This window comes from Condylura cristata, unplaced genomic scaffold, assembly GCF_000260355.1.
Source record: "Condylura cristata isolate star-nosed mole 26May11 unplaced genomic scaffold, ConCri1.0 scaffold00023, whole genome shotgun sequence".
NCBI classification, from domain to species: Eukaryota; Metazoa; Chordata; class Mammalia; order Eulipotyphla; family Talpidae; genus Condylura; species Condylura cristata.
Genome location: NW_004567124.1, coordinates 26,773,692 through 26,799,628, shown reverse-complemented (window position 1 = coordinate 26,799,628; position 25,937 = coordinate 26,773,692). Strand labels below are relative to the sequence as shown.

Below are 25,937 nucleotides of genomic sequence, written 5' to 3'. Positions count from 1 at the left end.
TCCTTAGTTCATCCAAACTAAGGACCAGCAAAAGGGAGGGCCACACCTTAGGAGGAGCCTTACAGTTAAACTTTTTAACACTTGGCTAGAATCAAAATATCCTATGTTGTTTTCACACTTTATTCAACATCCCCTTTTCCACCACTGAGCTTCCCATATGGACAAGTGGAAGAAGTGGGTCCCTAAGAGTTAAGAGAAACTGAAAGAAACACCGTGATCTCACACACAGCAGGAGCCATCTGTCTCAGTATAAGCCACCACCTGAAACTCCCAGATGGCGATGCTCCCTCTCAACCTCTCCCACAGGTAGGCTCATTGCCCCGGGCTGCTTCTAGCAGTAATTCTCACTTTGTCTAGGATCCAAAAACCTCTAAAAGTTATGACATCCCAGTAAACATGCTGTCTGGTTCAAAATGCTCTATGGGCTCACTAATTTAAATCAGGCTATAATGTCTGTCCTGTGGATCTCCTATCAAGAGACTTACCATCTCTCCAAATAGCTATCTGGTTTCTACACACACTGCCAGAGGCCACTGGAATTCAATCCATGTATCTGCATTTAGCTGTGGGCAAAATTCATGTTCATTTTCAGAAAGTCCCTAAGACTCATGCAAATCAAGATAATGACTTTAAGTTAACTGCACAGGAGCATTTCACTCAATCAGTCAACACTAATCCAACACCAGCTGTATGCTAGGCACTGATCTAGTTGTGCCCAGAAGTGTGTGAAGTCTCTGTCCTCAGCGCTCGGTATTCTATTGGAGAGGGAGAAAGCACCAGAAAAGACCTGAGACGACAACTGCTACAGAGAAATAAAGCATAGAGATTAAGAAGAGAGAGGTGAAAGGGAAGCTATTTTGGAGATGCTGTCCTGGAGGAGTAACATCTGCACTGTAATTAAAGGATGAACACCAACCATCGGAATCATGTAGGGAAGACCTTTCCAAGGCAAAGTGAACAACACGGAGAGCAGCCTTTAGTGGAATGGAGTTACACATGCTAAAGAAACTGAAAAGGGACTCAAGTGGTATGAGATATGTCTACTCTTCTACCTTTTGTCTCTCATTCTACACCTACTATCTTTGTATGGTCTATTTTACATGGTATTGGCCATGTGAATCCAACCCAAATTCTTTCCTGCACTTGGATGCCTGGACTTTATGCTGCCAAAACTCCTGCTCTCCTTACCATGCTCTGGGCTTGGATTAGCCAAGGACATTGGTTTCACCACCACAGAAGTGTTCTGCAAGTGGTGGGAGCTGGTCATTGGCCATGGTAAAATTTGAGGCAGAAAACAGCTATATCTCTATCTAATGTCTGGGACTTCATCTCCAACCCATACCTGACTGTGGTGCAGAACTCACCCACAGCCTTGCCTGCTAACCTCTCCAGAAGTTCTTGCTTTCAATAAAGAGGAAACCAGCATCTGGCCTACAGACTGTTCAGCTCATCATTTCCTGAAAATCTGCACCTAATAATGGCAATATTTTCCTTTTCTAGCACAATTGCTTTTTCTTACTACTGAATTTTTCTACGATCAATTTCTGATCGTGTTAACTTGATTTTTCAAAATGCTGTTTCACAGGGATAAGAATCGGAGGCTGGCCCTCCCTGGTGGCGTAGTGGATTGGGATGCAGCACTGCAAGCAAGCTGCAGCTGCTACAGTGCGAGTTAGATCCCCGCCCCAGAGGTGACCCACATGGAGTGGCAGACTTCTCCTGACCTGTCCGCTGCTCCCCTCAGCAGTGTGCTTCATTGGTCTGCCTGTTCTGTTCCTCACTCTGTCTCTGTGAATGCTCTCACCACCCCTGAACCTCTGGTTTGTACCCCAGTTCAGTATGAATAAATAAAATCTTTAAAAAAAAAAAAAAAAGAATCAGAGGCTATATGCTGATTTAGGCCAGTCAGGACAGCTGCCATAATATTTCCAGATCTGGTAGGACCCTCTGTGCTTCTGCCTCTGCCTTTTATGCATAGCCCTGGCTTTCAGCCACCTGTAACATCTCTGGACTTGACTGTGACCTTTCACTCACAACCTCTGGCACTGCCAGACTTACAGTTTCCTCAGGATCTATGAGTATCTCTCCACCTATCAGTCTGTCTTTTGCTCCTACTCAATTCTCCAGGCTCTGGGCTTCAGCCATTCTTCTTTTGTGAGCTTTTCAGCTTTTCAGACTTCCATTGCATCAGGCCTTGCATGACTGTGAGTGTGCTAATAATGAAAGTCACACAGCCCTTTTGAATTTGTTCATCCACATACGGTCCAGGGGTTAAAGACTCAGTGTTATCATGCTACTGACAACCACTGCAACCCAAGTTTGATCCCCGGCCAGACAGGGAGCTGACCCTCATGGCACAGCAGACCTCTCCTGACCCACTTGCTGCTCCTCTCAGCAGTGTCTTTCAATAGATCTGCCTGTTCTGCTCCTCACTCTGTCTCTGGTGAATTCTCTCCCTCCTGCACCACTGACCTTCACCTCAGTTCTTGTATGTATAAATAAATAAAATATTTTTTTTAAAAAAATACTGCATGTGAAAGGCGACAAATATATTACATATATCTGTCAGGATATTTCTGTTCTATGTGACAGGAATCCAGCACACAAATTTAAGTACCAAGGGACATTTTGGTTTGGGGGGGATCAGGGAATTAGAAAACAGGCTCAGGACCTCCAATGACTCAAATAATATCAGGATGGTTTCTCTCCTCCATCCCCACTCCCCTCTCTCATCCTCACTTCTGTGTCTCTGCCCTCATTCTCTCCTAAACTGACTCTCGTGGCTTTATTTACTGGTTTAGCAGCCTGTTTGGAAAAAGAGTACTTCTCTACCAGCATCTCTGTGTCCAGAACTTTGACCAGGCTTGGATCCATGACCATCCCTGGACTAATCACTGAAGGCAGGGAAACAGGATTGTGGGGCTACTCAGAGTTCTGTGAGGCAGTCATAGGAGAACACCCTAAAGAAAAAAGCAGGAGGCACTACTATTTGGTTCACTAAATATTCATTGCATAATCTTTCATCCATCTGTAAGCCTCTGCTACAAAAGCTGGAAAGTTAAAAATACCACTTTTCAGACAGCCTCAGAGGGTGCAAGCTTATGATCTAGGTTCTATCCAGATGTTCCAAGAAAAGTGGACATGATTTATGTGAAGTGGTGATGAGTACAGTCATCAGATTTTCTTGTAAGCACAGGGAGATGACAGATGCCTTTGCTTCATCTGGGTCAGCTGTACCCTAAGGTTCTAGCACCGAATCCCTCACATCAAGAGGTCATGATAACATCTTCATGATTTGCTGGAACCAGTTGTATGGCTGTATCTCTTGATTATGTCCTTAGTGGTGTGGCATCCAGGCTAGGAACCCAGACACTAATAAATTCTGTAAATAACTTAATTACCTACAGTAAAATTCTTCCCTTTGTAAACAGGCTCCTTTGGTATAGAAGAAAAACTAACACCTTGTCCAGCAGCATTATGCAAAAATACGCATATTATATCCCAGTCATTAGAGACAAAAACAAACAATTGCTCCTTGAGCTCCTCCTCTCCCCCCAAAATAAAGGCCCTACATTAAAAAGATCCAGGAGGGTCTGGTTAAAGCACTACACTATGAAGCTATCTACAGCCAATTGCAGCATGAGTTTAATCCCTGGCCAAGGAGGTGACCCACATGGTGCAGCAGACTTCTCCTGTCCCACCCTGTACACTGCTCCCCTCAGCAGTGTAGTTCAATACACCTGCCTGTTCTGTTCCCCACTCTGTCTCTGGTGAATCTCTTACCCACTCCCTCCCCCTCCTCCACCTCTGGCCTATACCCCAGTTCTTGTGTGCATAAAATAAAAAATCTTAAAAAAAAAAAAAACCCAGGAACACTATATATTTCTGGTCCCACAAAGACTTAGCCTTTCCTATAAGTTACTGACTCCTAATAAAAACTTTATTGTTTTGCAGCTTTATTGAGATTTATAATGTTGGTATCTGAAGATATGGCACAATCTTTAAGGTAATAAAACTCATGTGAGATAACTGTTCTTTCCCCCACAATGAACAGAGTAACTGTAAACCTGGTAATCTTGCAGTTATTTTCTTTTAAATACCCATTGTATAATTTCATCTAAAACCTGAATGCCTGCAATCCATATCTTTTGTAAGTAAAAGGTTTTTTTTACTGAACACTGTTGTATAATATTATCTTTTGACAACAGACTATTGCCTGCAACTAAGAATCCAGATAAATACTGGAAGGGAGGTTCAGCAGTCTGTGTGCACATGTTATTCAGGGAGAGCAATGATGTTAGGGGAAAGGGGTATGCTGAGAAAATAAAAAAAGAAAATGTCCCAATTATTTCATAATGTTGTTATGACTGAACAAAATAGTGAGATATGTTTTAAGCTATGAAACCAGGACAGATGTAAGGCTAAGCAGTGTTCTTGATTGCTAGTTCTCATGTTCACAGGTAAGACAAGGATACCTTCTCTGCACCATCTCCTAATACCAAAACTCTTCTTGTCTTTCCTTATTAAAGACAGTCTGGGATTCTCCCTGGTGGTGCAACAGGTTAAAGCATAACACTATGAAGCTATCTGTAGCCACTGATCCCCGGCCAGGGAAGTGACCCACATGGTGCAGCAGACTACTCCTAAACTGCCCACTGCTCCCCTCAGCAGTACATTTCAGTCAGTCTGCCTGTTCTGCTCCCCACTCTGTCTCTGGTGAATCCTCTCATCCTCCACACCTCTGGCCTTTATCCCAGTTCTTGTGTGCATAAATAAATCTTTAAAAAAAAATAGAGTCTGAATTTTCCATGTGTAGTATCTTCCTAGATGAGGTGACTATCATTTGGAAATTCACACCATATATGACTTTCTCCATCTATGCAACAGACGGTGACTAAGAATCAATTGGTAAAAGCTTCATGATCACAGACCTGCATCAGGCAGCACCCAAAAAAAAGGACACAAATTAACAGGAAGAGGAATCTTGGACAATTCAGTACAGCCGGCAGCTCTGGAGGAGAAGGGGAAGACTGGCGGTGGGAGAGACACAAGAGGATTCAATTATATTTATAATATTCTGTTTATGTTCATAAAATAAAAAAAAGATAGGCAATAAATATGCTAAAATGTTGACACTTGTTATTTCAGAGCAGTGGGTTTATGATCATTTGTTATTTTTTTTCTGTAATTTTTAAACCCTTCAAAAGAAAGAAGTAATGGTGTCAAACAGAGACTGTCTCTACTTTTACGAGTTTACTCTCAGGAGGAACCTTACATCAGAAAATATTTTTTTAAAAACCTGAATTCCTCCCTGGTTGCACAAAGGGTTAAAGCATAGCACTGTGAAGCTATCTTCAGCCACTGCAGAATGAGTTTGATCCCCAACCTGGGAGGTGACCCACATGATGCAGCACACCTCTCCTGTCTCAACCGCTGCTCCCCTCAGCAATGTATTTCAGTCAGTCTGCTTGTTCTGCTCCCCTCTCTGTCGCTGGTGAATCCTTTCACCCACCCAACCATGTACCTCTGGCCTGTACTCCAGTTTATGTATGCATACATAATCTTTAAAAATAAAATTAAAAAAATTAAAACCTGAATTCCAAGACCACTAATAAAGCCAAAATTAAAATTAAACCATTGTCAGTCTTCTGTTTAATGTATTAAGATCTTAATTAATTCATGTTTACTTTAACCTAAAAGTCCTTCAAAGTTTCTCAGATTTGATGTTTTTAGGACAGGCCAGAAAGAAATGTTGTTCCAGGAGTCCTCAAGTGTGCCCACCAATCAAAAGATTCTTGAGTTCATTTGAAAACACTTTCCTAGAAATTGGTTGCAAAAGCAAAAGCAAACAATAAAACTCTCAAGCAGTATCCTTCAACAGTTTTCAGCACTAAAGGTCAAGAGAAAAAATCCTATGTGTGCAAATTCATGAGGGGAGGTGGCCAATTCAGTGTTGAAAGGGTTTGGGTTACACACCTGGTGTATTAAGTTTTGGCTGTTCTTTACAGGCAAATGGATGATAAGTAAATAAATATAAGTAAAGCCTCCATTAATGCATGAAAGTATAAAATAACAGGAACATAAATTTCACTTACTCATCCAGTCAATAAAAATTTATTGTAAGTCCTACATCCTATACTGTATATCAGAAAATATGGGGTTCAATAATTCTTTCTAAATACCCACTTGTACTCAGATTGCTTTATTCCTCCTAGATACCCTCAAAAGAGGAGTTCTGTCCTTCATATCAACTTGGAATTATATAGCATAAACATTCTAATACTTTATAATTAGGTAATTTTCTCATAAATAAATATTAAAATATGCTATGAACTCCAACACAATTTTTTTTAAGATTTATTTATTTATGTTTACAGGCCAGAGGTGTGGTGGGTGAGAGGATTCACCAAAGACAGAGTAGGGAGCAGAACAGGCAGAGCTACTGAAATACACTGCTGAGGGGAGCAGCGGGCTGGTCAAGAGAGGTCTGCCATGCCATGCGGGTTAGCTTCCTGGCTGGGGATCGAACTGATAATGTGGTGGCTTCGGAGAGCTTCATAATGCAGTGCTTTAATCCGTTGCGCCACCAGGGAGAGCCACCAACACAAATATTTTAATACAAATATTTACTTTAAAAAGTTATTAGTGGGTCTCACTGGTGGCACAAGGGATTGAAGCTCAGCACAATGAAGCTATCCATAACCACTGCAGCACTCCTGGCCAGGAAATTAGCCCACATGGCACAGCAGACCTCTCCTGCCTCACCCACTGCTCCCCTCAGCAGGGTATTTCAGTGAATCTGCCTGTTCTGCTCCTCACTGTCTCTGGTGAATCTTCTCACCCCTTACTCCGCTGGCCTACACCCAAGCTCTTGTATAAATAAATAAATAAAAATTTAAAAGGTATTAGTCTGAACCACATAAAATTATAGTTAAATATTGGCAAAATATTAAATAGATACACACATCCTTAATTTTTGAGGCTAGATTCCTAAACTCTCTTCTCTTGTTCCACTTAAAAACATTAGTTTCCTTAATATTCAAAGGTAATTTTACTCCCATGAGATACCAGCACTCAGCTTTATATGACTTAACTTTGATTATCTCTTAAAATCTAGTAGTTATCCCACCTTCTGTTTTTAATATGTTGTATTTATTTTCCAACTTCAGTTCTACTAATAGGACAGAAAGTGGAACATTTGCATGAACATCTAGAATGGTAGACATAACAGATGACCTCTTTTAAACTCACAGCTGGGTCTACACGAAATAGAAGAAAATTCCCAGTGCTTTCAAACAAAAACCAGAGTACTGGCATTTAGAGGTGACTTTTAGACCAAGAAGTAGGCCCTCATAGTTAATGTTGGGCTTTAACATCCATACAGGGACTAAATTGATCTCAGACTCATTTGAAGCAGCACATAGTTGAAATGGAAACATATAAACCACTGTTCTCAGTGGCTGGCCACGTCAATGAAAAAAAAGTTAAAAAGCCATACCTTTACCTTATAGAGATGACAGGGCATTGTGTCTCAACTAGTGTCAACTAGAATCTTGGAGGCCAAAAAGGTTGAGGTCTAAGATATCTGGTAATAGTCAAATGTGAAACTGTTCAGAGGCTACTTCTAAAAACAGGATCTCAGATTCCTTCATAAAAATATGAATTCACAATCAAAAACTTAGAAACACAAGGAAATGACCTACCATAAAAGAGAGTCAGCAAACACAGTAAGCATACCAAGATAACAAAAGGAAAAAAATCTTAAAATATAAAAGAAATAAAAAGAATTGAAATTGTAAAGATAGTAAAATACTAGTATCAAGTGATACCCTCCTACCCTTCAGATGCCAGGTATCTGTCTACACTCTCTCTGTTTCTAAAAGCCTTCCATGCAATGAACTGCCTATATGATGTGATTGGAGGTTCCTGAAAGACCTAACCTATTTCTCCCCATTACCTGTCAAATACATGCAGTGCTCAAATTAGCCAACTCTTTTGCTTAAGAGTGTGAATTTTTCTAAGTACTTTTATAGGTCTATATATCAATATAATAACACCTGAATCTACACTGTTTTTTCTTTAATCTGCATAAAAGAATTGGGGTGTAGTCCAGACCTTAACAACACAAACTTTGTTGTATTTTGCTATAGGAACTAACAGGATGAGGGACACAACAGTTGTAGAGCAGATTTGCAAGGTGAGACTCTGCTACTTCAGCAGAAGTTCTTGTGCCATTTATTGAAATCATACAGGCCAATAAAAGCTGATCATTAGACAATGTTGTGAAGATAAGGTCTGTTGGGCGGAATGGGGCCAAGTGTTTACAAGGAACAGAGAAGGGGACATTGTGACCATACATCAAGAAATATTTGCCTCATCAAAGTATATTTGTCACTGTTATCACAGGCACAGTTATTCTGAGACCACCATGGAGGGAGTCATGTTACCAGTTCAACCACAGCCTCACTACCCTGGGCCTGCCTCATGACTTAGGCTATTGTCCATAAATAGTCAAGCAGGAATGCTCTGTTATGATTTGCAGACAGCAAGTAGGTCACAGTTGCCCACATAGGACAGAGACACAGGGGGTGAGAGCATTAACCAGAGACAAAGTATGAAGAAGAACAGGCAGATCTACTGAAATACACTGCTGAGGGGAGCAGCAGGCAAGATAGTAGAGGTCTGCTGCACCATGGGGATCAGTTACCTGGTCCAGATAAAATTCAGCAGTGATAGCACTGAGATTTAACCCACCAAGCCACCAGGGAGGCCCCTCACAATGCTTTCTTCATTTAGCATGCACCCATGAGGTGGATGCTGTTAAGTTTGGAAGAGAAAAAACAACTCAGAATAAGGTCACTGACATCAAAAAAGGCAACAAGAAAACAAGAGACATTGAAAAAAGAGATAGAATGAATACAAGAATATAAAAACTCTGAAAATGGGGGTTAACTTTTTAAAGATAATTTTCTTAGTTTTGCCTAGTATATTTACTTTTAAATTTTATCTAGCCACTCATCTTCCTGTCTAGCAAAAACTCTTCTGTTTTTTCTGCTATATTACTAGTAAAGATTTTCCACCCAGCCAAAACTTAAGTTCCTTTACAACAAATGACTTCACCAGTTTCTAGTTACTACTCAATATAAATGACTTATTCAAAACAATGACTTGTCAAGAAACACTCTGGCAAACTTGACAGAAGTGACTTTCCAAGACTTGGATGACCCAAAGAAAGAAAGCAATCACATCTATTACTAGTTGAAACAAATGTCCCCCAATTCTACTCAATCAAGAAAAGTGGGGCCTCCCTGCTAATACAAGAGTTAAAATCTTAATGCTGTCACTGTTATGAGTTCCATCCCAGCCAGGGAGTTGACCCGCATCACATAGCAGACCTGCCTATCCTGTCTCACCTCTGGATTCCCTCAGCACTTTATGTCTATAGCCCTGTCTGTTCTGCTCCCCACTCTGTTCTAGTGGATCCTGTCATTTTCCTCCCACCCCTGCAACTCTGGCCTACACCCCAGTTCTTGTATGCCTAAATAGATAAATCTTTATAAATAAATATAAATCTAAAAAAAAAAAGAAAAGGAAAAATCATGGACTGAACTTTAACTATAACTATGATTGCTGCTCCAGTGGGTGGCAAGGGCCATGCTATCCACATTGTATGACAAAATCCTGACATGAGGGGAAAAGTCCTGAAAAGTCAGGATATTCCACAGCTAGTTCCCGTTGGATTCTTTTCATTTGTTTATGGCTGTTTCCAAGAAGTATGGTTTGTTTTTGGCCCTTCACAAGAAGCATAGCAATTGTACAAATATACATTCAATATGAAAACAATAATTACTTGATTGGATTGATTGGTTTAATAATAATAGCATTGTATACAAGATGGCACAGTATGTTATAAAATAATTAATATTCCTCTGCTTCAGGAGCGCTGGCACAAATCTAGGTCCCACAATAACGAGAAACATGTCACGGTCCAAGAATTCTGGGAACCAAAGGGGACAATAATTTCCTGCCCAGTCCCCAATCTATAGTTTTAAGTAACATAGTTTCCTTTTAGGTGATAGAGTTATAAATAATAATTTTTCCCACTCTTTCCTTTAACTTTTACGCCCACCTCTTTTCACATAGAAAGGTTTTTTAGATAATATTAATAGGGTAATAACCAATGACCATAAAGAAAAAAACTTTCCCCTAATTCTTATATTAGATATAGAGACTAGGTTGACAAAACAATTACAGGAATAGTGATTAACAGAAGCTCCTTTTGTAGATCAAAAAAGGGGTTTTTCCCCATCAAAAAAAATGGGCAGAAGAGTTAAAAATCACTTCTCCAAAGAGGAAATGCAGATAGCCAACAAGCATATGAAAAAATGTTCAATGTCACTCGCAATAAGGGAGATGCAAATTAAAACCACAATGAGATACCACCTCACCCCAGTGAGAATGGCACATCTTCAAACAACTAGCAACAACAAATGTTGGTGAGGATGTGGAGAAAAAGGAACTCTCCTGCACTGCTGGTGGGAATGCAAACTAGTACAACCACTATGGAAAGCTGTTTGGAGATTCCTCAAACTGCTAAACAGGGAGCTTCCACATGACCCAGCAATCCTACTCCTAGGTATCTACCCAAATGACACAAGAACATTGATTCAAAAAGATACCTGCACCCCCATGTTTATTGCTGCTTTATTTACAAGTGGAAAGACATGGAAACAACCCAAATGCCCAAAGGTAAATGACTGGATTAAAAAGATTTGGTACATATACACAATGGAATATTACTCAGCAACCAAAAAAAATAAACACATGTCTTTTGTAGCAACATGGATGGAGCTGGAAAAGATCATGCTTAGTGAAATAAGCCAGAAAGAAAAGGAAAAATACTGGATGGTTTCACTCATAGCAGGAATATAACGGACCAAGTGAGAAAATAATAATAATAATGAACAGCTATATACCAGAGACATTTTATGGGGGTGGAGTGGGGAATGGGATTAAAAACAGTGGGGGAAGGTAAATGCACTGGACTATGGTGATGGCACATGAGTGATTTGGTGATGGAAAGCCCAAAGCGATTACAACTGAGATGGATAAATCCACAAAATGATGTAAAAATAAATAATTATATTATTCAAAAAAGTGGGGAGGGGTTTTCCTTAAGGGCAAGGAAATGTCAGTGCACTCAGCATTGGTGCTTTTCCTGACTCCTAGTTCTTTAACATTAGATCCTGTACCTTTAAGATGTGTGTTCATTAAGATATTAGCAAAATGATTGCTTAAGTTGTAATGGCTAACTGATCATCATAGAAACATTTTGTATATCGTTAACTGATCACCATAGGAATATTTTGTTTGATGACTGATCACCATAGGAATATCTTATTAATGACTGGCCACTATAGGAACATTTTGTGTATCAACTGTACTTTTTATTAATGAATGATGAATATCACAGCCTCAATAAGAGATCAAAAAGTCCCGAGCTGTCTTTAAGAAAAATGTGATGATTTTTAAGCTTTCTGCTTTATGCGCACACTGATTTAATCCCACCTCTTACTTGTAATGTATAAAGACCAGCAGAAGATGCTTTCACCCTAAACAGGTGTCTGTGTCTCCTTATTTTCCTACCTCTCTCCCTTTCCCCCCCATCTTTTCTCCTCTTCTCTCTCTCACCTTCACCGACACCGTCCTTTCCTGTGTGAGACCCTCACTATCTCAGCTGAAGCTGGTCTTCAGCAAGTGGGCTCATTTCTGTTTAAATGTTGGTAAAGGTGAAATTGTTTTAAACATTTCTGGGGTTAGTGATTTTAGAAGACAGCAATTCCTGTCAGAAACACATTAAGGTAACCAAGTTATAATGTAATAAGATCATTTATTAACATCCCAGCAATAACAGCCCTAACAGCCCTAACAGCCCTATTTACTAGACATAAGAAGGATTTTAGTTGCTAGTCAAGGTGGAAGAATCTAAAAAACAGACACAGAAAGAGCAATAATCTAATTAGATTACACGTAAATCTCTATTAATATTTTGGGTAGGTTCATTTACCTCTGTGCCTTTGTGAAAGTCTGCTTCTAGATTATGGGGTGGGGAGTTGTGGGGTTTTTTTTAAGATTTATTTTAGTTATGCATCCAAGAACTGGGTATAGGCCAGAGGTGTAGGCGGGACTGAGAGGATTCACGAGAGACAGAGTTGGGAGCAGAAAAGGCAGATGGAGGAAGTACACTGCTGAGGGGAGCAGCAAGCAAGACAGTAGTGGTCTACTGCTCCATGTGGGTTAGTGCCCTGACTGGGGATTGAACTCATGAGTTGCATTGTCTGTAGATATCTTCATTGTGAGATTTAACACCCTGCACCACTTGAAAGGACCTAGATTATGTTTTTAAAGCACATAAAGTAAATTGTCTGGGAGGAGGAAGGGGTTTATTTTCCTCTTATTTATTCCTTGTCCAAGGTTTATGAATACCCTTCAGTGGGACAATCAATGGCATCAAAAGTTTTCATAGGATCAACAAGATTGCCATGACAATTCAATGAGAAAAGAAGAGCTTTCAACAAATGGTTCTGGGACACCTGGATATCCATGTGCAAAATAACAAATTCATATTACATACAAAATTTACATAAATGGATCAAAGACTTAAATATAATAGCTAAAATTAAAAAAAATATTTTGGAAGAAAACAGCATAAATCTTCATATCCTTGGATTGGCAATGGTTTCTTAGATATGACCACTAAAGCATAAGCAACAACAAAAATGTTTACCTAAACTGGGGTTGATAAAAATTTAAAATTTCTGTGCCTCAAATGAAAACAATAGTTTAGCCCACAAATGGGGAAAAATATTTTCAAATTATACATTTGATTAAGGGTAGAGTATCCACAATATATAACAAAGTTTAAAAGCCAATTATAAAAACAACCCAATTTAAAAACAGGCAAAGGAATCTCAACAGACATTTCCCCTAAGATATGCAAATAGCCAATAGAGACATGAAGAGATTCAATATTAGTTGTTATTAGGAAAATACAATGTCCACTAGGACAGCTATAATCAAACAAATAATAATAAAGTTTGGCCCAAAAAAATGGAGAAGTCAGAAAACCTCATACACTGTTGGTGGAAATGCTATATGATGCAGGCACTTTGGAAAACAGTTTTTTAACAGTTCTTAAAAAGGATAAACTTTAAAAAAGGTTACCATATAACACAGAAATTCCTCTCTTGCTGTATAACCAAGAGAACTGAGAACATTATACCCACACAAATATCAAAAGTAGCATTATTCAGAATAGTAAAAAAAAAAAAAAAATGGAAAGAAACCAAATGTCTATCAACTGATGAACAGAGTCAGGAAAGATGGCATATACATGCAATGGAATAGTATTTGGCAATAGAAAAGGAAAAAAGGATACACTATGACATAAATGAACACTGAAAACATAAGTAAAAGAAATCAATTATCATTTTAAAAAAAAAGGTATGATTCCTTACTTATAAAATGTCAAAAGAGACAAATTCAATGAGTCAGAAAGTGGACTCATAGTTCCCAAAGGAAGCTATTACTAATGAATATGTGGTTTTCCTTCAGGGAGATAAAAATATTTTTAAATTCAAAAGTGGTGAATGCACAACTCTGAAAATATCAAAACCACCGAACTGTATGTTGGAATTAGGTGACTAGTACATATTAATTTTATATCAATAAAATGGTTTTTTAAGTTTTCACAGCGCAATTTCATTTCCAGGAAGAACTGGAAAGTCTAAGTACACAGACTGACAACCTAGTAAGGAGAAGCAAAGTCACCGAAAGTGTTTTATTCAGATGGAAGCCAAATTGACTTTTCTGTGCCAAAAACATACTACATTATAAAAGCATGGATGGGGGCCCTCCCTAGTGATATAGTGGTTGAAGCATAGCACTATGAGCTGTCTGCAGCCAAAGCAGTACGAATTCAATCCCCATCAGGAACCCACCTGGCATGGCAGACCTCTCCTGACCCACCTGCTGCTCCCCTCAGCAGTGCATTTCAGTACATCTGCCTGTTCAACTCCCCATCCTGTCTCTGGTGAATCCTTTCAATACCTGCACCTCTTGCCTGTACCCTAGTTCTATATGCATAAAAATTAATAAATCTTTTTTTTTAAAGCATGGATGGAAATGTATATGGAAATCAAAGACAGTGTGAGGTGATTTGATTCAATACATTACGAATTCACCTACTCAGGCTGGTAACTATTGACTCCACATTTCAAACTCATTACATCACTTCAAAACAAGTTATTCTTCATAAACAACTAGGTTTCTAGACATACCAAAAAACATAAAGGAGATGGAAAAGGGCTATTGATTTATTACATTATTATTGGCTACCATTATGTGTAGTTACAAATAATAAACATCTATTACTTTAACAGTTTCTATCAAACATTTAACTAAGGAACTCAAAGAATTATCCAACTATTATCCAGTTCAATTCAACTAGTATCAAAAGCACAAGTATAATTCTTTCTAACAAGTAACATAAATAGTGCTGGTATCCAATATGAATTTGTTGAAAGATTATAAACAAACATGAGCAAAAATGGTGCTTATCCATATCATCTGTGAAATAAATTCAATTAGTCAAGCCAGAAGAAAAAAGAAAAATATTGAATGGTTTGACTTAAAGGAGGAATATAGGAGAAACAAAAAAGGGACCAGAAAAAAAAAAACAATAATAAATAAATAAACAAAATTAGCAGGCAACTATAAATCAGAGAGATTCTGCAAGGGATGGGGAGACTGAAAGATCAAAACAGGAGGGAAGAGCACAAGGAACTATATATATGTAAACATTAAAAAAAATTCAACTAGTCTAGTCCCAGCCTTTCCTTTAAAACAAATACAATAACCACCTCAAGGAATCAAGCCACTGACAAGCTGGACCTTTACTTGGAGTCATCAATTTCACACTGGTTCATTATAAACCATTAATAAGTAAAGGGGAGTTAGTTTAAAAATAAGAACCAGGGGCATACCTGGTGGCGTAGGGGGTAAAGTCTCAGCACTATCAAGCTAGTGCCAGCCAGTGAGGCATGAGTTTGATCCTAGGACACGTTACAATGGACCGTTCCTGTCTCACCTGCTGCTCCCCTCAGCAATGTATTTCAGTAGATCTGCCTGTTCTGCTTCCTACTCTGTCTCTGACAAATTCTCTTACCCGCCACCCATCCCCACCCTGCGCGCGTGCGCACACACACACACACACACACCTCTGACCAAAACCCAGTTCTTATATGCATAAATAAAAATAAATCTATAAAAAAACATAAATAAAAATAAGAAATGCACATAAGGTGGTTTGAAAAGAGAAAAGAAATCTGAGTTTTCTGTTTTAAAATATTTTAAAGTAAAATTTCAGGATAGTACACACACTTGTTGGTTACTGTTCACAGTGCTAATTTCTTTTTTAAAGAGCAAATTTATAAAATCTCTTAAATGCCTCCAGTGATGGTAAGCACAGATGACAAGTAATCTGTGCAGGAAAAGTTTAGAGGTAAGAGGCTGGGTCAATCTTTTCAAGTCAAGGTTCTCCAAGCACTGGGATTATAAATCCAAGGAAAGTAGGAGAAAGAAAAAAATCAATCTTGAAAAGTTACCTCCAAAGAATTAATTGGAAATGGTGATTCCAAATCTTTTTGAGTCTTTGATTTCACACTACCCTCTACTAAGAGTGGTACATGACATATATTTAATGAAAGGGAATCTAAACTATTTGACTCTTTCAAGATCCATAGCATATCCAAAGCTATTCCAAGATGATACATAAAAAAAAAAAAAAAACCTAACAAATACTACTTACACAAACCTTGGAAAGAATTATTTGAATAAAAATACATACATAATACATACATTTCTTGAGTTATTTTAAACACAGTAAATCATGTCCCCTATGGTTGGAATATTATAGTTATTCCAAGTTGCTGGATTTTTGCTAAAGTAGGGCACTAAAACAGTTTTCAAAAAAAGAAACACAGCAATCGTACAAAGGAAATATCTTCACCTAACAGTGGGCCTCTGGAAATCCCACTGAAAAAAATCTATTTAGATAATATGGGAAGTGTATTTGAATTTGTTTAAAGAAAAAAAAATAAATGAAAAACTCAGTTGTCTATGCCTGGAGGTAGGAGAAACAAGCACATTGAATCAGAATCTTATGCTATTCTAAATACTGTTCCATCCTCCATTTAATTTTCATCAGTACAGACTTTATCATAATAAACCCTTTCTTCTTTCCTAATCTGTGAATTTTGTCTTTTGGGGAGCTTCATGAAACTGTTTCCCAAGTTAACTTGCCTTCTAACTGACTGTAAATGTCTTTGGAACCTAAAAACTCTGAGCCTCAACTGGATTTTCAGGAGAATTTCATTAACAATGTTTGTATGGTCAAATTCTTAGAGAACAATGAATTAAGATCACCACTAATAAACAAGTCTAGAAGGAACTTTATGATCCATATAAGTTTGAAGAAAACAGAAATGTCTTTTGTATAGCTCTGACATTTTCAGAAATGTATCCATACTTCTATCTTTTCTGAAAATAAAAGGGAGCAAATAGAATTGTCAGTAGGGTCCAAGTGATGTCCAAGGTGGAAAACAGGTCCATCTAAGCCAAGTCAAAGCAAACATCAAGGAAAAAATCAGTCACCTCTTCAAAACATCTGCAAAAGCAGTGTTAACAAATCAAAGTGCTATGCAAAGAGTTGAAATAAGGGCAATCTCCAAAGCAAGTTATAAGAGTATTAAGAACATGAGAAGCAGACATAATTATTTATTAAATATCTATACTTTGCTATGCCCTTTACCAACATACTGTCTTCTATTTCAACAGCATTCAAATTTTGAGTCCAACTGGGGGGGAAATTTCTCCCAACATCAACTTTCTTAAGGGTTAAAGTTACCAATGAGGAAAATCAATGCTATATATGGGGGTGGGGGGTACAGAAATAAAAGAAGCAGCCACTTCTATTATCTCCCCAACAATCTACACTTGAAGTAAATGTGACAACACTGGAATTGAACTCCCAGTAATATACAATGCATTGTTCCTATTACCTAGTAGGTATTCAGTAAACATTTGCTGTTTGCTAAATGAATACTGTGAGATCTTAAAACACAGGGTTTTTTTGCTTTGTTAACATGCATTTAACACTTCACTCATAAGGACACATCTTAATACACATGCACACACATCTAGATATAGCCACGTTGGTATCCAGTCCTGAAAATGCCCTCAAAAAAAAAGGTTACTACCATAATAGTAGGACAAGGACAGCATGACAATTAGAGAAACTGCAAGGGGAAATTCCAAACACTTAAAATTCTTCCAGTCTTTTTGATGACCATTAACTAACTGGAATTCACAGCTGTCTACCCAAAAGCAATCTATTTCTATTTTGAAACTTTAAGACTGCTCTTGCCCAAATCACATAAAATCACATCCTTATAAACGTCACAGCAAAGAATTTAGATTTGAAGGGAAGACACATATTTACAAGTAAAATGCTACCTGTTCAACAAACCTCAACAGAAATGTGAATACAGATTTTATCATTTGAAGAACAGCTACCAGAAGTACAGCTACATTTTTATTAACCATCATCTCAATTCGTAGATCTTTACTCCCCTGAGCAAGTGTGTGGTATTCTGTGTTTTTTCATCCTGTGTTTATTCTGTACTTCAAGCGCAAGTTGAGAAGTAAGCTGCGTTTTGCTGTGGGTTTTAAAAAAAATGTCTCAAGACACCATAGAGTTTAACTCCACCGGGTTATTTACCAGCAGGTCGATGTTCCAGAGAATCAAACCACAAAATAAGCTCTTTGAAAATCATTTCATAGAGGGAATAAACTGGAGTGCAAAACACATCAGTCATTTGTTTCTCGCTCTTGAGAAGCCAGAGCTCCAACCAGGGCTGCGTCCTGGCACCCGGCGGGTACAGCCCCTCGCCCAGCCCGACGCGTTCGGTCAAGGCTCCGCGGGGAAACTAAGCACTACCAGGACCAGGATCTGTCACGGTGGCCGAAAGCCCCAGGAATTCTTCTGCTCCCATCTAGGGGTCTAGAGTCAACTGTCTCCGCTGAACTTCACCGCAGCTACCCCCGCATTAACCCTCCAACTACCTGCACTTTGCCAGGCACCCGGACACCCACGGTGGCTGCGGGAACCCCATCCCGGCTCCCCGAGTCTGTGCCCCGAGGGAAACCCACCCGGGAGGCGGCCGCGAGCTTACCGAGCAGTGAGCCTATGAAGATGACGACTTGCACCGTGGTGGTGAATTGGCGGTACAGCTGCGCCTCGCCGAACCCCCCCAGCGCACTCCGGTTGGCGCCCGTCGCCTCAGCGCCCGACGCGTTGCGCGGCTCGCTGGCGTTTCGGGAGATCCAGCTGCCGTTGTGCCCCATGGCGAGGCCGGGGCGCCAGCTCCGCTCGCCGCCGGCCTCGAAGCCCTGCGCCTGGCGCTCTCCTGCCCCGGGCGCGGAGGGACGCGCCGGTGCTCGGTGGAGTTGAAGGACCCGGGGCAGCCGCCGGTCCCCTCACGTCTCCTCATCGCCAACCCCAGCGCCCGGGAGGCGGGGAGGGACTAGGGAGAGGCTGCGCCCCATACCCGTTCCCACCTGGATCCCCGTCAGCAGCCACATGAAGGCGGTCAGAACCCGCCGGGCGTCGTCCGTCCCTCCTCCCGGGGGGTCAGCGCGGCCAAGCCCACTCAGCAGAGACAGAAACAGGAGGAGGCATTTGGTGGTCAAGGAGGGCGCTCTCGGCTCCCGCCGCCCCCCTTCAACCTCTGTTCCTCCCACCCTTCGAGGGTCGGGGCATCCCTCGCGAGTGCCCCCAGGTTGACAGGCTCAGTCTTTCTCCTTAAAGGACTGGAAACATCTGGCGGAAGCTGCTTTTTAAACCTGTCGATGTAGATGTGAAATGGCGATGGGGAACCCGTGGAAAGCACGAGCCAAGTGGTCCGAGCCCCGAGGGGACCCCCGAGTCCCCGACGGGGCCCATGGCCTGAGCGGAACGCCCTAAATTTCCCCCAGCAGCCTCGCCCTCCACGTCTGGTCGTGTCCCAAGACGCCTGTGAGGTCTCCTCAGACCCAGTCCCTCGCTGGGGGCTCCAACCTTTCGCCTCGGCAGTAGGTTGGCTGAGGGGCACCCTGTTCCGCAGCCCCTTTGCCAGACACCGCCTAGAGCTCTCTTTCCTGGCTCCTGTCAGCTGGAAGGGTGCTACACAACGACGCCGAGACGCGGGAGTACGCCCCTACCGGGGAAGGGGCACTGTCAACACAGCCGCCCGACTCCTGGCGCGCGCCCAGGGCGGCGGAGGTGGGGGCTTGAGTGGAAGACCCGTTCCCTGGGGATGGTCACGTGAGTACAGGCCCCGCCCCACGCCGAGGCCGCCGCGGGGACGGCGCCATCTTGCCAGCCCCCTCTCCCTGCCAGAGCGTGGTTGCTTGTCGCGGAGCGTGGGAGGCGCGGGTGACCGGCTTGGACTGCTTGGACGCTCTCGCGGCACGTCAGGGGAGCGTCGTTCCGCATCCTACTGTCATTACTGCGCTTTTTCTCGTCCTCAGAGACGACCCCAAGCCGTTAGTTACAAGTAGTCTCCTCCATAACAGCGAGTCCAGCTTCCCGGCTTCTCAGTCAGGCCTTGATGGAACTGAAGATGACATGTAGAAATCCGGTTGGGTTTCTTAGGCGATCTTAGAGCACCTCATTTCCAAAATGTGCACAGTGTGATTCAGATCTCATGGGTTCCGGGACTCGACTGGTGGGCTGGGAAGGGAACAACTTCCTGCAGGCTGGTTAATGCACGAGGATGGAAAGCCCAGGTTGTAAACAAGAAGAAACTGTAAAGAGAAGTTGAATGGGCATAAGGGCTGTCTGACAGAAGGGATCTGGGCCATCAAGAAATGGAAAAATTAGAAAAACATTGATGTTCTTGGTTTAACTTCACTGGTTTATTTAATGAATGGTAGAGAATTTTGACATAGGGAATAATAAAATCCCAGGAGAGTAGCTCTTTAAAAATTATTAAAGTAACAGATTGACTAGGGCCTTCCCTGGTGGCACAGCTCAGCACTATGGGGCTCCCCATTCTGTCTCTGGTGGATCTCTGGCTCCAGCACCTTTAGCCTGTGCCCCCATTCCTGTATGAATAAATAAATAAATCTTCAAAAAAGAATTGACTTTTTGGTTTTCTCGAGAGTGATCTTGTCACGTGTGAGTTACTTCACATTCAATTATAACCCTTATTACTCTTCTTGAAATGACAAAACCCCTAGCTTACACCTCTTTGGATTCTCTCAATACCTACAATCATACTCCTTTATATAAGCAGTTACTTTAAATACTTTGGAGTACAAACAGGGGGAATTGCTTATTATGTAACAGGGTGGTCCCTAGGAAAAGGGGAAGTTCCAGGTTCCTTGCCCCACCCAGAAGTACGGTGGAGCTGAGAAGAGAAAAAGAGAAGAGAAGGAATCTGAGGGAAAATGAAGCAGAATGGAGAGCCAGAAGGAGACCTGAGGAAGCCACATGGAGCAGGAAGCATGTGAAGAAACCGTGTTTGTTTCTTGGCTCTGGACTGGTTGAAAGTGATGTGGGTGAAAGACTCATGGGGAGGTTGACTATGGCAGTGTTTATATTGATTTTGATTGTACTCTTTTCCTCCCAGACTTGTCTGGCCATGTCTGACCCTTTTGTATGGGTCCCAGCCAGAAGGTGCTTTAATCTTGTGGAGGGATTTCAGGCCTTGCTTTGGACCAGTCCCTTCTGGGTTGATTTTTGCCCACGAGGGGATGGGTAACTTCAGGTGTTTGATTTAGAAATTATATTCTTTGTCTTCTATATTGTATACTAACTGTGTTAAAGTCCCTTTTCATTAAAGTCTTACATGTTTTGTCTTGATGCGGTGGATGGCAGAACCTATTTAGAGCAGGCAGATTTGGGGGTTCAGTGGTGCCCCTCTCTCCCTGCCCTGTAACAATTACACTAATCCTATTTTCCAACATTAAAAAGAAGCCATCTCCACTAAGCATTTGTGGGGGAGTCCAGGGGACAGATTAAAACATTTTCATTATAGGGCCCTCCCTAGTGGCACAGCTGGTTAAAGCACAGCACAATGAAGCCATCCGCAGCCACTGCCACTGCAAGTGCAGCACCAGTTCTATCCCTGGCTGGGGAGGTGACCCACATGGTGTGGCACACCTCTCCTATTTGTCTGCTGCTCCCCTCAGCAGTGTATTTCAGTCAGCCTGTCCTGTTCCCCACTCTGTCTCTGGTGAATACACACATACACACCTCTGTTCTATACCCCAGTTCTTGTATGCATAAATAAATAAATCTTTTAAAAATTTTTCATTATTAAAATACCCCCTTACTCAACTTTGCTTGTCAATCCTCTGAAAACTGCCAAGAAGACTGAGCCAAAGGTATATAAAAGAGTCAACTTTGCAGATGTAAGGTGTATTTAATAAAGCAAAAAACTATCATTTTTGTATTCTGGAAATACACCACTTAAATCTCTACAGCTCAAAACTGGGATTAGGAGCAAATAGTGCTAGTGAAGTCAAGAAAGAACCCCATTTGTTGTGAGCACCATGTGATCAATGTTGGGGAAGGTCTGCTTGGTTACAATAGAGAACCAAGAACAGGAAGAAGGCTGTGATTCTTACACCTGTGTTACATGAATTTTCACTTCTATCAGATTGCCTACAAGTGGATGTGAAGTTATTCAATTTAAGATTTATGCAAAAGATTAAACATGATTTAAACATATATGGTGTCTATATCTGTCTAATCATAAATTTAGTGGCTTAAGCAACAGCAAATATTTGCTTTGTTAACAAATATGCAAGTGGGGCAATGCTTAATGGGACAGTTTGTCAGCTCCATATGATATCAGCTGAAGCAGCTCAAAGTCTACTTCTGGGCTTGGAATCTAAAGGCTTATTTGCTCACATACATGGCAGTTGAGTCTGGCTGTTGTTGGGACCTCAGTTGGAACTGTTGACTGTAATAGTACATGAAGCCTCTCCATGCAGCTGACTGATTTCTTCATGGCCTGACAGCTACAATCCAAGAGAGTTTCAAGAGAACAAACAAGACATTTCACTATTTTTGTGACCTAACCTCAGAAGTCACATAGTGTCACTTCCACTATAATTCTGCAAAGCAGTCACAAAACCACCACATTTAAGGGAAAAGGACATACCACACCTCTCTATGGGAAGAGAGTTAGCAGTACTATAAGAAGAGTATGTAGAATGAGAGATATTGTTGCAATCATTTAAGCAAAATAGATTCTATTTCTCATTTGTTAAAAAGAGCCTTCAAAACTTCTCATTCCAGACATGTATTCTTTCTGGAATTAAACCTGAAGAAATAAAAAAATCACTTAAATTCATTATGGTTCAGGGGCCTTCCTAGTAGTGCAAGGGGTTAAGTCTCAGCAGTCTGAAGCAATTCCCAGCCAGGGAGCTGACCCCCTTAGTCACTTGGCACAGCAGACCTCTCCTGTTTCTCTTGCTGCTCCCCTCAGCAGCATCTGCCTGTTCTGCTCCCCACTCTGTCTCTGGTGAATCCTCACACCTCTGAATCCTGCACCTCTGGCCTGTACCCCAGCTCTTGTATGCATAAATAAATATTATTAAAATTAATTATGGTCCATTTTAAGTACATACATGTACAGGAGTTACATGGATATCTGTTTGCCAGTATTAACTTCTGATGGCAATCGTGTACACAGTCATAGCTATACGCAGGTGATTAGGACCACTAGCCAACACATTTATGTGCTAAATGGCTTTCTGGAGCTATATGAAAAGCAAGTAATGGAAGCTGGAGTAAAAATTAGGCAACCTAGGTTCTTAGATAATACCACTACAAGTAATTTTTATTTTCCTTTTATAAGTAGTATAAGAAGGTATACTCCCAGTTAAATATACCTTATATCATGGCCCTCCCTGGTGGCGCAGCGGGTTAAAGCACAGCATTAAGAAGCTAACGCCACTTCTGCATGAGTTCGATCCCTGCCTGCCCTGGAGGTGACCACATGGCGCGGCAGACCTCTCCTGACCCGCCCGGTGCTCCCCTCAGCAGTGTGCTTCGTGGATCTGCCTGTTCTGCTCCCGGCTCTGTCTCTGGTGAATCCTATCACCCTCCACATCTCTGGCCTGTACCCCAGTTCTGTATGAATAAATAAATCTTTAAAAAAAATACCTTATATCCCAAGTGCCCACCATTTTAAAGTTCAGCACTCAGGACACATTTCCCTATTAAAAAAAAAAAATTAAACATGATGACAGGGTTCCCAGGCAGAGTGGGAGCAAAAGGACTCCCAGTAACATACTGCTCAGTGTAGGTCTGCCTCCCTCTGCAAAGTTCTGCTTCCTTCAATCTTTGCAGGCTTAAGAGTTAACCTCCTCCTTGAGCCTACTGCTCACTTATTTCACAAATGTTAAAGCTCTTGAGCTGAGAAGGCAGGAATACAATAGTGTAAATTATTTACTCCTCTGGTCTCAAGTCTATTGTCTTTTATACAGGAACAACATCATCAGCATTCCACATTCTCAAAGTCTGTGGATTGGAGTAGGAGCCATATCATCAGTTCTCCTGGGTCACTGGCTTGGTGACAGCCAATTTTGAAACTTAGCCTCCTTATATTGATCTCTGGAGAACAATGGCTAATTAAACATCTACTTCTCTGATTTTGGTCTTACATTACTATGATACAGTACTAGTCAAAATTGGTATAAAATGACTAACAACAAGTCATTCCATACCTAGAATGTAATAGGAAATATTTATAGTCAAAATAATTGGGCATTTATTGAAGAGCAGGAAGGGGGTTCGGTAGAGGAAAGCAGAGATGCAATTTAGGATAATTGTAAAGACAAGGTGGTGGAGAAGTGTGGAGGTGTTTAAGGCTTTTATTTTCCCTTCCTTCTTCCTTTTCATGATTGAGGGAGCTCCTCTCTCCTTTGCCCCACTGTACATGTTCCAATGTGGCCTTTCAATAAAGGTGGACAAAAGAGAAAAGCTGGAGAAATGGGACTACTTGGGGTTGGTAAGCCCAAGCAACAACTTAACAACTTATTGAGAAAAGAAGGTCCTTAAGGCCCCTGGTTACCCATTTGGAATAAATGTAAATGTTGAAGAATATAATTTCTCACCACCTCTATAGGGTAGGGGGGGTGCCTCTTTTACAGTTTATAGTTAACTTAGACACTGACACATTCATTCCTGTATTCTTGATCATAACAAACATCTAAGAATTGATCTGATTTTTTTGTGAAGAGCCAAAAGTTGTCTAGGACCAATTCTGGTGAATTAAATGATCTAGCCAGTAATATCTTTTTTCACAGAAAGATGAGATATGACCATAAAATTCTATGACTCATAGTCTGACTTGGAAGTAATAGCACAGTTTAGAATAAAAGTACACAATTTATTTCAAGATTTAAAGGGTGAAACTCATTATATTAATATGTAAATGTACACCAGCACCACAGTGACACAAAAGTCACTAAGTGGTTTTTATTTTATGCTTTCTTTTGAGCAGTAGGATCTATACTGTTTCTCTTGTTTTCTGGCTGCAAAGTCTCAGAGAGCTGCAAAACAAGGTAAGTGCCTTTCCCTCCCAGAGGGAGAGGAGATAGAGGACAGAACTGAAAAAGTATTGAAAGAAAGGATGGTCGAAAAAAATACACATTTGGCAATAGTCATAAACCTAGAGATTAAAAAAAAAAAAAAACTGAACAAGTCCTAAATAGGATAGCTCAAGGAAATTCACACAAACCCCATCAGAGTCCAACTTCTAAACACTAAGACAACACACACACACACACACACAAAATATATTGAAAGAGAAATGTCACATTACCTACAGGGAAAAATAATGAGAACAATAGCAGATTTCTCAATGAGTCCACATAAGCCGAGGGGGAAAAGGACATGTCACTTTTTTTAAAGATTTTTTAAAATTTATTTACTTATGCATTCAAGAACTGGGGGGTAGGCCAGAGATGCAGGGCATAAGCAAATTCCTCAGAGACAGGGTGGGGACAAGAACAGACAGAGCCACTGAAATACCCTGCTGAGGAGAGCAACAGGCGAGACAGAAGAGATCTGCTGTGCCGTCTGAGTCACATCCCTGGCTGGCCAGGGATCAAACTTGCGGCTGGTGATTTGCTTGACAGTGCTGAGACTTTAACCCTTGTGCCACTAGGGAGGCCCTGGGCACGTCATTTTTAAGTGCTAAAAGAAAAGAACTGTTCACCCAAAATTCTGTATCTGGTGAAAATATCCTTCAGGAATAAAGGGGGAGGAAATCATAGTTTTAAAATTGAGGGGATAACAACCAAATAACCTGAAGTTTTTCCTTGGGAAGTTGCAGTAAACAACAAGACCAGAGATGTACTTTGAAAGAGGAAGAAAGGGACAGGGAAAGGGATATTCCTTGAAGAACTGATCAGAAGGTTTATGGGGGACTAGGAAATAAGGTGATCTTGGAGTATCCTGACAAATTATTTGTGAACCTCATTATACAAAGGCACTCATTGTGCTCCAAGGGCTTACAGACTGTCTTCTAGGAGCCAGTAAAAGGTCAATCTTTTCTTTGGAATGTACAGTTTGTACATCTCAAACCTGCTGAGTTAACCCTTTATTTCAATGGAGTAACAAAAAACAATGTGTGGGCTTTGATTAGTTCAAACAAAATACTGTAAAACAAAACAAAAATAAACCTTTCTCTTTTAACAGCTTATTAAAGTATGATTGACATTTAATAAGTTGAATATATTCAAATTATGCATGTCACAGTCCAAGAATTTTGGGAACCAAAGGCTGCAATAATTTCCTGCCTAGTCCCCAATAAAAG

General features: G+C 40.8%; 1 protein-coding gene across 1 annotated transcript in view; it reads right to left on the bottom strand.

Moving 5' to 3' along the window:
• The window catches only part of GPR176 (G protein-coupled receptor 176), a 109,284-nt gene extending 89,864 nt beyond the window's left edge, over positions 1-19,420 (bottom strand). The window contains exon 1 of the mRNA XM_004687927.2: positions 18,294-19,420. Within this exon, the coding sequence (XP_004687984.1) occupies positions 18,294-18,465 (172 nt within the window). The 5' untranslated portion in view covers positions 18,466-19,420. The remainder of the gene's footprint in view (positions 1-18,293) is intronic.
• Positions 19,421-25,937: the final 6,517 nt, after the last annotated feature.